The following is a 12,782-nucleotide window of genomic DNA, read 5'->3' as shown; positions in this document are numbered from 1 at the left end:
ACAAACTAGACTTATTTCCAGCCAATTCAGCAGATTAACCATTATCTTTTATTGTACAGTATGTGCATGAAAGATAATCTGTCAATGCTTAAAGTGGTTTTGATCTTTTGATGTGACCTTTCTTGCATGTCAGATGTTATGCAGTTATAGGGGTCAATTAAATTAGGTAAAACTTATAGTAAGGGGATTATTTACTAAAGGGAGTTCCATTACAGATGGGATGTTGCCCATAACAATCCATTTAATAGCCCCCATACACTATAGTGATTTGGGCGACATCACCCGTTCCTGACGGATCGGGCTGAGAAATTGTCCCAAACCGGATTCCTTTGATGTCCCATCGGGTCCGATGTGCGGTCCCAAGGGCATCGGACCTGAGTTGAAGGTCGGACCTGCATGGAGGTCCAACCACCGACTCGGACCCCCTTCCCAGCACCGGGGAACAGGGGTTGCATGCCATACGTCCCATGTGAAAGGACCACATGTGATGTACCGGGTTAAATCGGTAGTGTATTGGCACCTATACACATGCTGAATGGAGGCAGCAATGGAAATCTCTATGGGCGAGGGGCTTATCATAAATTTGTTGGCACTGAGAGCCTCCTAAGGATGGCTAGACACTGCCCTGTTTTCGCCCCTTCCAGGCACCCCACAAGCTGCAGACAGGGGCAAATGGGGCAGCAATGGTGATTTCCCCTTGGCCTTGTACCCTAGTTATGGGCTTAAACTCTCTGATGTTTATTATATGAATTTTACTGACGCATGGATGGTGTAATGGTTAGCATTACTGCCTCACAGCACTGAGGTCATGGGTTCGATTCCCACCATTACCCTAACTGTGCGGAGTTTGTATATTCTCCCTGTGCTTGTGTAGGTTTCCTCCAGGTACTCCGGTTCCCGCCCCCCCCCCCCCCCCCCCCCCCCAATGTAAAAATATACTGGTAGGTTAATTGGCTCCAGACAAAATTAACCCTAGAATGTCTATGTGTGCGTGTACATGTGGTAGGGAATATAGACTGTAAGCTCCTCTGGGGCAGCGACTGATGTGAATGTTCAAATATTCTCTGTAAAGCGCTGCGGAATATGTGTGTGCGCTATATAAATAACTGATAATAAATCAATTAAAACCATGCCAATTATCACTGTAACTGGTATTAGGGAAACAAATGAATTATTTTGCCATTTAAATTGTAAGCTCTTTGGGCCACATTTTTCTGCCTTTATAGCAAAATCTCTTTGCTATAATAAAGTATAAAAAATTGTGACTACGGTTCGTTTGATAGCAAGTAGCGGAGATCGCTTAGTGCACAGGTCACAGAGAAGAATTCATAATATATAAAATAGTTAGAAGTATGTTGGTGTAGAACCAGGCTGCACCGTCTTTAAGTAACAACAGAACAGGTTTAATGTGAAAACCCGATGAAAAGCCCAGGATGCATTGTGCATTTACAAAGGACCTACAGTACATCTGACAGGTCTACAGTGAGCCAGGCGATGGGGGCCACTGCTCGGAGAGAAATCTCCCCTTAAGACAGAGGCCCTTGGGTCTGAATTTGAACTCAGCCATTCTGCAACTATAATAAGTCTCGTGACCTCTGTGTGCTTCACATAACGCATCTGTAAAAGTGGGTAACTGCAGGACCGCACAGAAAACCAGATGTGGCTTTCAGCCTAACCTTCTCAGGAGTATAAATCACGTGTCACTTGCACTGTGTGTGCGTTGGATTAATTCCATCTGTCAGTGGGGAGGAAAAAACTTTCATTATCGGAGATTTCCTCTAATTCGGAGGACAGAGGAGTCGTATTAGTCATTCTGGGAGGGCGATGTGTCCTACGCTATCGCCAATACAGTGATTAGGGAATCTGTTTAGACACCGTCAGACTTTTTTACACACGGCACATTCCTGGTATACCAGTGCACTGCAGTTACATACACTGCTTTTGGATAAAAACGTTAAAAAAAAACCTAAACATTGGGGCAATTCAGACCTGATTGCACGGACGTGAGCTTGCACGGCGGCCGATTAGTAATAGACTGCATATGTGTATGGCCTGTATTACGGATGCACGATGCATGATTGACAGGAAGTAGGAGTCTGGGGGTGGGAACTTGCCTTTTCATGGGAGTGCCAGCGTCTGGGAAAATGCAGACAAGTGGTTGCACGGGTCCGAATTCGTCCCTGTCCCCGATGGTAGGGGGTCTGCTCATGCACACAGTCGCTCATGCGCATGTGCAAACCCCCGGAGCGAACGTCTTCGGCAAGTTTGTCACTCGCCGGGGTGTTTGAAAATGATTGGCATCCAGGGGGCAGCCACTGGGGTATGCCCAGCATTTCATGGGCGTGCCTACGAAAATGGTGGGTGCACACATGGAAACGCTGGGTGTACCCCTGGGAACGCAGGCGTTCCCATGCCTGCTTGGGATGGTTGGATGACGTCACATGACGACAAGCGGACATACTAGACCTACTTTTTTTTTTTTTTTCCAATTACATTTTTATTAAGGATTTCAATACAGTAGAAATGCTTTTATGACAGTAAACAGTAGGTATATTATAAAACATAAGGGGAAGGTGGAACAAATTAGGGGGGGGAAACACTCTAAGCAGTTACAGTCATTGGTTACATGAGCATAGAGAGGCAACCCATATCAATTTAGTCATGCGCTTGCAGAGGAAGCAAATTACAAAGAGAGGTTCACCGAACAAGAGGAATCTCGGATGTTGGGACATATTATACGGAGCTTGGATATGTTAACTCCCAAAACTATTGGACAGGTCTCGAGGTTGTATCGGCGGAGGCTGGGGGCTAGACAAGGATGTAGGTATCCGGGATAGCCAATGTTCAGTCCAGCTAAACCATTTGATCAGGGGGTTTATAGGCTGATGGAGAGTAGGTAATCCCAGCTATCTCAAATTCGCAATGTAATTGTACGCTCGATTCAACCATATCTAGAGTTGGTACATATGGGGTATGCCAGTGTTGTGCTATAAGGAGTTTCGAGGCCACCAAAATATGGCCCATTACATAGCGGTCGTTGGCTGACATGTTACCACAGTAGACATGGAATATGGCTAATAATGGGTTTGGGGTGACTGGTGTTACCGTTATTCTAGATATGATGTTGAATACAGCTGACCATAATTTGGACAGAGCGGGGCAGGACCAGAATATATGCAGTAGTGTTCCTGCATGGCCACAATTGCGCCAGCATAAATTAGAGGTGGAGGGCCAAATGGAGTGAAGCAGCACTGGTGTCAAATACAGCCGGTGAAGGAGTTTATAGAAGTGTTCTCAATGGGATATACATCTGGACAAGCTGAAACATGTCCGGAAGACCGTGTTCCATTCATCCTCTGATAGTGAACATACTACCGTATTTTCCGGTGTATAAGACGACTTTTTACCCCATAAAAATTTGCCTTCTAGTGGGGGGTCGTCTTATATGCCGGGTGCACGGCATGCCTTATATGCCGGGTGCGGCATATATTCATCAAAGGGTACCTCTCCTCGGCCAGGGGCGGGGTGTGGCTTGGACGCTGGGGAAGCAGGACGCTCCTGCAAAAAGCCTGCTTTCATTGCCCAAAAGAGCCTCCTCGGAGACAAGAAACACACGGGGACATCCCCTGGGGTGCACTCCAACCACCGGGCACCGCCGAGACTTCATGCGGTGACCGTGCAGCCTGCTTAGTATCGGGGCCTACCAAGAGGAGGAAGCCGCGGTCTCAGGTAGAGGACGGAGCCCGGGACTCGCACCACAAGCGGCGCAAACTGCTGCACGAACCTGCAGTGGTTTCAGGTACGCGGAGAAACCCTCCCTCTGCTCCAAACTAGACGCCCGTGCACCCCGCCAGCCCCGCCGTTCCTCCGCTAGCTGGTCTGCGGTCGGGACAGGGCCGGGACGGGGGGTAGCCATCTTGGGACTGGCGCAGACTTGTTACAGGTCCCGGCGGCTGAACTTTTGTGCCTTCACACCCATATTCGAGACTCATACCATCTGATGAGTCTCCTGTAGCTTTGGAGCTCTGCTGCAACGAACCTAACAGGGAAGCCGGGCAAACTGAACTCTCAGAATACTGAGGGGAAAGGCTCACCAGCCACCATCTTGGGAACCATAGAGTGGCTTGAGTCCCCTTGCAAGAGCCACTCATATCAGCTTGGCAATTTGATGTCGGCGGCAGGTTCGGGTGTGCTATCTTTTATTATTAAGGTACCGTATGCATAAGAAGGAGGGGGGGGGCGAGGCCGAGGAGAGGTACCCTTTAATGAATATATGCTCAATACTTTATGCCTGGGGGGAGGACAGCGGCATCACTGCAGGGAAGCTGCAGATGAGGGGGTCTTAAAACTTTATGTGGTGGGTTTTGCTGGGGCAGGACTAACCTGCCCTGATAGGTTTGTCCTGCCCCAGCAAAACCCACCACTCAAGGGACCAGACAGCTGCTAGTGACAGGGAGGTGTGCGGAAGAGGGGGTAGTCTTATATGGCGAGTATATAACAAACTCTACATTTTGAGTGGAAATGTTGGGGGGTCGTCTTATACGCCCAGTCGTCTTATACGCCGGCAAATACGGTAGATCAGATTCCCATTTAATTGTGGAGGGCAATTTATTAGGTGTTCTGGGACTGATCAATACAGTATACCACCACGTTGTGTTCCCCTTACTGTCAGAGGCAGTCAGTTTGTCTCGAAGGTATCTGGGCAAAGGTGAAATCCTATGGGGGGATGGAGTGTTGCTATAGAGCCAATGTCTCAGTTGAAGAATTTTTTTAAAGTCTTTATGAGGGAGGGAGTAGAGGTCTTGGAGTTGGGAATAGGACATCAAAAGGCCGTTAGATGTGATTCTCTCTAAAGAAACCGAATCTCTAGCTATCCATGTGGTAAGGTTTAGATTGGGAATAAGGTGGGATAGACCTTGTAAGGAGAAGTCAGCTGAAGGAAGAGAGATGTCCTTTGAGTCAGAGGTGAGGGCTAACCAAGCTTTACGGGTGGCCATCACTGCTGATGAGCCGGATGCGTGTGGTGGGTTTATAGTCGACGGTAGCCATAAAATATCTGTTAGAGGGAAGGGGGCGACTAAACTGTGTTCCAGCAGGGCCCAAGGCTTTTCAGCAAACCACGCCCCTACCTGGGCTAGCAAGGCGGCATATTGATAGCGTTGAAGGTCTGGTAGGGCAAGGCCCCCATCTTGTTTAGGAAAAGACAGGATTTTATTGGCCAACCTGGGTTTCTTGCCTCTCCAGATATATTTGAGAAAAAGGGACCGGAATTTACAAATGAGGGTGTTGGGGACTAGTACAGGGATGGTTCTAAATAAATATAGTATCTTAGGAAGGACCACCATTTTTAGGGCGGCTTTACGCCCCATCCAGAATAAGACCTACTTTTTATACCGAACAGCGGAAAAATCATTTGATGGAGAGAACCATCAAATTATTTTTTTCTCTATATGGCTGCATGCAAGCAGATGTGTAAGCAGCAAATATACGCAGCCTAGCGAGCAGGTCTGAATTACCCCCATTGTTTGCAGCATAATATATATTGATGCAGGCAATGGGCCAGATGCACTAAGCTTCAAAAGTGATAAAATGGAGACTAATAAACAACAAGCCAATCAGCTCATGCCTGACATTTTTCAAACACTGTCTGTGACATGACAGGTAGGAGCTGATTGGCTGGGTGTTTATTACTCTCCATTTTATCACTTTTGAAGCTTAGTCCATCTGACCCACTGCCTGAGGCATATGACAGTCCCCTTACCATTCTCTCTGGGCACATGCAGCCGGATATACAGGAAGGACTCAGGCATTCGAAGTCCATGTTTTGGCAGGTTTTGGCGCACTCTATTCCTGTCATCGCCAGATCATTTGGAGAACATATCACCTTTCTCATTGGAGGCTTACACACCAAGCTTCTTTTTACTGTAAATTTAATAGGAGAAAATGTTATTTGTTCACCTGGGTCCATAAAGGAGATACAGATCACACATTGCTCTTCAGTAGTTATTGATGCCCCTTTCAGACCGCACAAATTAAATGGTATATTGCCGTTTCTTTACCGTTTCAAAACGGTAATATGTGCGGTCTGAAAGGTCCAAAGTGAATTTACCGTTTTAAAATAACCGGTATTTTAAAACGGAAAAAAAGCAGGGTCCTACACGTTTCAGACCCGTCTTTTTTGCGGTCTGAAACTGTACCCACTCAGTGCCTGCATATTTAATGAGCCAACTGTAATTACATATGTGCATATGTAATTAGCAGCTAATTATATATATGCACATATGTAATTAGGCGCTCATTACATATGCGCATATATAATTAGTGGTCAGCTCATTAAATATGCACTGCGCTGGCTCAGAGGGACCAGCGCAGAGGGGACCTGGCTCAGAGGGGACCCCCCCAATGTGTTTAAGAAAACCCCCATGCGCCGGTACCTTGTGCCTTTCGATCCCGGCTGTCGGCTGGTGCTTATAAAAAAAAGTGACTTTCGGAAAATGGCTGCCCCATAGGAAAGACTGTTTGAAAAAACTGTATTTGGTATGGGGGCAGCCATTTACCGAAAGTCACTTTTTTTATAAGCAGCAGGAGTCTGCAGTCGGGATCCGCAAGGCATGAGGTACCAGCTGCACGGGGGTTCTTAAACACATTGGAGGGGGGGGGGGGGGGTTTAGCTGTAACACGCTGCCAGCGTGTTACAGGGGGGAGGGGGGTGGGTGGCTAAAGGCCGCACTGGCTTTGATCCTGTATTCGGAAAGTTTCCAAAAACGGGTCTGCCAGTGTCAAAAAACGGCACTTAAACGGTAATATCCCATTTAAGAGATGCGGTGTGAAAGGGGTTTTACCTGGCAGACCCGTTTTTAGAAACGTTTCAAAATACCTGGTCAAAGCCAGTTTTGCGGTCTGAAAGCAGCATAATTGGTCTATAAATCCAGACACTGACGCAGCAATGCAGACTCTCATAGCAACTAATCAGCTCTGAGGTAGAATCTATTAAGTACATTCAGGGGTTAAATCGAGGAGGAACGGGTGGAATTGAGTTCCACCACCTCTAATGGTAGGGGGAACTGAGTTCTACCTCTACCACAACCCAGAACAGTAATTACAAGCGGCTTCTTCTTCTGGCACGGCGTATGTGATGTCATTCCATCACTGCCACTGAAGTGAAGAGACTAAGGGGAGCAGGGTCTGTGCTTGCTGTAGACAGGGTGAGGGGGGTTGGAGGGACTCAGAGGTGGGGAACTGCTGGAGGGACACAGGGCATGGAGCTACTGAGGGACAGAGACAGATGTGTATAAGCAGCACAACTGCGGACATTACATGTATAAGGGGCACTACTGTGTGATTTAATATGAATCAAGGGCACTAAATGCGGTGTAATGTGTATATGATTGTGCTACTATGCTCTGAGTACATTCTATAAAATGATAGGTTGAAGCTGGTTGGTTGATATAATACATCAACCCCATAGTCACTTAATGGGTCCTTAGCACTGCATTGGTTAAAGTATAAATGTAATAAGGAAAAAGAATCATACATGGGTCATTTTGTGGGCAGGACATAGAGTAAGTGTATTATCGATGTTCAAGAGTCTACTTTACACCTGGTATAGCAGGCATCAGCTGTAATGCCACAAAACTTTGGGGATTGTGGACATCCACATTAAATTTGCAGCCTTGCTAACAGGCACCGGAATCAGGCCCTATGTCCCAGAGCAAAGAGTGGAAGACGTTGTCAATAATGCGGCAGGAGAAGGGGGGGGGGGGGGAGTCCCATAGCGGTACACTCTACTTGGCCCCTGCGCATGCTTATGGTGATGTCACTGGTTTGTAGTGAAGTAGAATCTAGGTTAAGCAAACAAAATGGCTGCCTCTGCTGCATAACATTGACACTTTGGGGAAATTGGAGAAATTTACTAAAGGAAATTTGTAAAAAAATAGGTGTATTTGTATCCAGAAATACACTTATTTTTGACATTTACTATCCCGAAAATACGGCAATTCGTAGTCGTATTGATGTGCTATCAATACGAATACGAATTGCCGTATTTTCGGGATAGTAAATGTCAAAAATAAGTGTATTTCTGGATACAAATACACCTATTTTTTTACAAATTTCCTTTAGTAAATTTCCCCCTTAAGGTCTGCTATTTTCAATGCACATATATCAGCGGTTCTCAAACTGTGGGTCCCGACCTTCTCAGCATGGGGTCGTGACTCCATGTTGCTGACCACCAGGCTGATGACTTTTCTAACCTCATCAGTAATTCAAGGAGTCTGAAAAATCTGTTGAATTGTCTGTTACTTAAGGCTCCTCCAATCATTTTATGCCTCCACAATGCTGCCATGTACTCGTTATGTGCTGCTGATGATCCGATTCCAATAGATCATGTGTGCTGCACATACAGTATGATCTACATGATCCAATTCAGAACTACCATTGGTGCAGCAGACGCTGTCTGCTGACTACATGTGATGTGATGTGATGATGTTCTGCAATAACTTGCTGGGGTCCTGTCATTATTTTTATTTTCTGATGGGGTCCCAGAGCAAAATAGTTTGAGGACCCCTGCGACAGATCATATGTGCTGCACTTATGATATCTACAGGATCCAATTCGGAACTGCCATTGGTGCAGTGGACGCAGTGCACCAGGGCCCCTGAGGACTAAGGGGCCCCTTGCTGCCCCTGTCAGCCTCTTGCTATCACCCTCTGTTGTGTTGCATATTATGAACTTGGGTTGTGGTGGAGAAGGCGGCCCCAATGATATTTTTGCACCTGGGCTCACCACCCACAAGTTCCACCACTGGTTCGAACGGCCATGATACTGGTTGTGTTTGAAAAATTAATTAAGCTGGCCATTTATCCCTGTCCCTTTTCTTTATATCCTAGTCTTAACGGTACAGTGTTACGGAGCAGAACCTTTAGGGTGGGTGCCTGTGTGCACAATGGCTCAAGAGGCAACTTTAAATTAATTTATTTTAGACAAGATCCTAAAAAGAAGCATTAAATCATCAATGGTAGGTTGAAGGCCAACGTGCGTCTATGGCAGGGGTCCTCAAACTATTTTTTGCTGTGGGACTCCATCAGACAATAATAATAATGACAGGACCCCAGCCAGTTACTGCAGAAGGTCATCACATCACAGGTGTAGGCAGCAGACAGCACATACATGGCAGCATTGTGGAGGCACAGAGTGATGGAAGGAGTCTATTATACCATAACCCATCACATCACATGTGTAGTCAGCAGACATCACATACATGGCAGCATTGTGGAGGCACAAAATTATGGGAGGAGTTTAAAATAACAGACAACTCAACAGATTTTTCAGACCCCTTGATTCACTGACTGACATTAGAAAAGTCCAGCCTGATGGTCAGCAACATGGATTCGCGACCCCAACCCACTTTGGGGTCAGGAACCACAAATTGATCTATCGAAATCGGACCATCAGCAGCACATAGCGGGTGCTAACAAGCGTGCATCGCATCCAATTTTCACCAGCAGCTCCCCAGGAATTTTTTAGATGCGATTTATTATTATTATTTATGTAAAAAATGGCACATCAAGCCAAGTCAGAAGGAGCGCTGCTGGGGGAGCTCAAGGGAAAGCAGGTCTGGCTTGTCCCTCAGACCTATGTATGGGGCCTGAAGATAGTAAGCAGTATAGGAATAGAGATCTGTGTACAAAAAGTTTGGTTACTCCCGGCATTGGATTTTTACATTATGAAATGTGGAGTGATACTTGGCCGCTGTAAACAGGCAGGAAACTCATCCCTGGCCAACTATAGGCTCGGACGGCTACATTGCTGGTCAGTGCCGTTAGTTACAGTATTTCATACCCTCCAACATGGCTCATTCCATTAGGTACAAAATGCTCTGTTTCTAGACTTCCCTGCCAGTGGCAGTTGCAGAGGTGGGGCTGCAGTACAGTCCAATATTCAAAGAGGGGAGCCACCTCAAACATCACTGTCCTGGACTCACTGGCAGTTGATGTGACTCCCCCTCTTTGATTTTAGACTGTGCTGGAGCCCAACCTCTGTAGCTGCCACTGGCAGGGAAGTCCAGGAGCAGAACATTTTGTACCTAATGGAATGAGCCATGTTGGAGGGTATGGTATTTGCATGTTAGCAGAAAACATACAAGTGCCGGAGCCTCATACATTATAATGAATGAAAGTACAATATTATGACTGTGATTTCCTCAGTCACAAATCCCAGAATATTGTAAAAAAAACATTTGGGTGACTGCAAAGAAACATTGGGCTTACCTCAGTAGTGAGCGCTAAAGTGCTTAAAAACTCTGTTTGGCTACTTTAGCACTTCTGCGCATGCACACAACTGAGGTACTGACGCGTGGGCGCAGTCTTAACAACAGAGGCGTGTCAGGATGTTTTTCGGGGCAGTCTGTGGCGGCTGCGTGCAAGCAAAAACATGGCGGCCCTGCGTCTGCCTTTGCAGCTAGGCTACGCGGCCAGGGGGCTAACAATGGCCCTTATTCTAGATCGTGCGGTACGGCCCGCGTGCGGCCGTACCGCCGATGTTTTAACACTGCACATGCGCAGAGGTCAATCTGCGCATGTGCAGCCCCCTTCGCCGCAGACGTATTTCGTCCGCCGCAAAGGGGGCGTATAGGGGCGTGAGAGGCTTCATGCCCTCATTTCCCTATGTGTACGCCCCGCGTTTCATGGGCGTTCCCATGCAAACGCGGGGCGTATGCATGGTAATGAGGGCATGACGCCCTCATTACCATGACATGGGGGCGGAAAGCTGACGTCGCCGGATGTCAGCTTTCAGCCCCCATACAAGCTACCACACGGACGATTGTCCGTGTGGTCTCAGCTTGCGGGAGCTGCCGCGGCGTGCGGCCCTGCCTTCGATGGTCGACGACCATCGAATGCAGGGGGCAGCTCCCACCATGGTGGAGGCGTACGCCTCCACCATTTTTGTGCGGATCGCCAGCCGTCCGTGTACGGACGGCCGTGGCGATCCGTCTGGTGGGCGGCCCTTGGTTTGTGCGGTCGGAGCCCCGTGTGCGGCTCTGACCGCACCAACCAGAATAAGGGCCATTGTTATATTGCATAGCGGGGAGGGACCGGGTATGCTGGGCGGCCTTGTCCTGTGCTGGCGGCCCCCAGCATGCTAGAGAAAGCAGTTGCAGTTTTGAGATATCTGTGACAGTGCAACCTATTAATTTCCTGACAACCTAATAATGCGTCAGTTGTGTCACTTATACATATACAGGCTAAACAGTCATGAATACTGACTGAGCACACAATCTCCATATTACAGATTCTTTGCAGTAACAGTATTAAAATGTAATTGTTATGTTATACATGTACTTACCTCTTGCAGACTGACTGAAAAAAGCATCTATGTCATAGGCACCTGGTGCTCCACTAGTTGTGCAGTGCATCAGCCCATTCTCACAGTAACTGAGGGGAAAACATTCACCAATCATTAGCCTCCTTACATTATGTCATTACAGACACGCAGTATTACTGGCTGCTGGAGGAGGGAGTGCCTCGTCTATTAACTAGCCACATATATAACCTTGTAATCAGGGCTATTTTTCAGCCTGCTCCAGCAGGAACTAAGGCCCTTATTCTAGTTCACTCTTTCTGACAAAATATTTTTTGTGCAGAGATAATTAGATTTGGGTGGGGTTTTACACCTGCCTCACCTGCAGTGCACATGGTTTTGTCCATCTAAGAAATATTTTGTCAGAAAGAGTGAACTAGAATAAGGGCCTCAGTTCCTGCTGAAGCCTGCTGAAAAATAGCCCTGCTTGTAATAAGCTGGCATGACCATTAGCATTTATACATTTTTCTTCTACCTAACCTATCCACTTGTGAGCTGGCAATTTCAGGCAACGGGTCAGATAGGAGCATATAGTAGATGGAGTGGTATCATCCCCAATCACTATGGGCCAGATGTATCAAGCTTCAAAAAGTGATAAAATGGAGAGCGATAAACAACCAGCCAATCAGCTCCTACCTGTCATGTAACAGGCTGGGTTTGAAAAATGTCAGGTAGGAGCTGATTGGTTGTTTAACACTTTCCATTTTATCACTTTTTGAAGCTTGATACATCTGGCCCTAAAATAGATTGTAGGCAGCAGGGTAGCTGGGCTACATGCCATTATTTGTCATTGCATATTCTGCTCAAAATGATCAATGTCCCTTATTATCCTAGCCACGCCCATCAGTCAAACCACTCCAAACTAAGGCAAAACCCCACCCCTGTTGTGCACGGAATCAGTACTTTTATATATTTAGCCCTTTGTTCTGCAAAAAACTGTATACTGTATATTAAAAGTTACATTTCAGCAAGATGACAGCAGAAATTATTAGAATTAATGCTTGCAAATCATCTTATCATTTGCTGGCTTTAGGCTTTTATAATTGTTTTGCGGCTAGAAGCACTTCTGTCTTTTGACTTTTTCCCATCAAGCACTGGGTCCATGTATACCTGTTGTAGGAATATAAATGTGTGGTGAGCAATGCGAGGCAAGCAATGCGAGGCAAGCAAAGCGAGGCGAGCGACGCTAGCCCACGACGGTACAATCCAGCTGCAGTAAAAGAAAATAACCTACACCTAAGTAAATTACAGATTAAATAAAAAACTCTGTGAGGGCATCTAATAACTTCTGCCCTCACCTAGGACCAGATGCACTAAGCTTCAAAAGTGATAAAATGGAGAGTGATAAACAACCAACCAATCAGCTCCAACATGCCATGTCACAGACTGTGTTTGAAAAATGTCAGGCAGGAGCTGATTGGCTG

At 46.7% G+C, this 12,782-nt stretch overlaps 1 protein-coding gene across 1 annotated transcript in view; it reads right to left on the bottom strand.

Moving 5' to 3' along the window:
- Nucleotides 1–12,782, bottom strand: part of VWF (von Willebrand factor) — a 208,853-nt gene that overhangs the window by 136,819 nt on the left and 59,252 nt on the right. The window contains exons 17-18 of the mRNA XM_083181600.1: nucleotides 11,344–11,432; nucleotides 5,762–5,922 (exon numbers count right to left, since the gene is read on the bottom strand). Of these exons, the coding sequence (XP_083037726.1) occupies nucleotides 5,762–5,922; nucleotides 11,344–11,432 (250 nt within the window). The remainder of the gene's footprint in view (nucleotides 1–5,761; nucleotides 5,923–11,343; nucleotides 11,433–12,782) is intronic.

This window comes from Crinia signifera, chromosome 4, assembly GCF_055691185.1.
Source record: "Crinia signifera chromosome 4, ASM5569118v1, whole genome shotgun sequence".
Lineage (NCBI taxonomy): Eukaryota > Metazoa > Chordata > Amphibia > Anura > Myobatrachidae > Crinia > Crinia signifera.
Note: the sequence above shows the minus strand (reverse complement) of the source record. Positions and strands in the feature narration are given on the sequence as shown.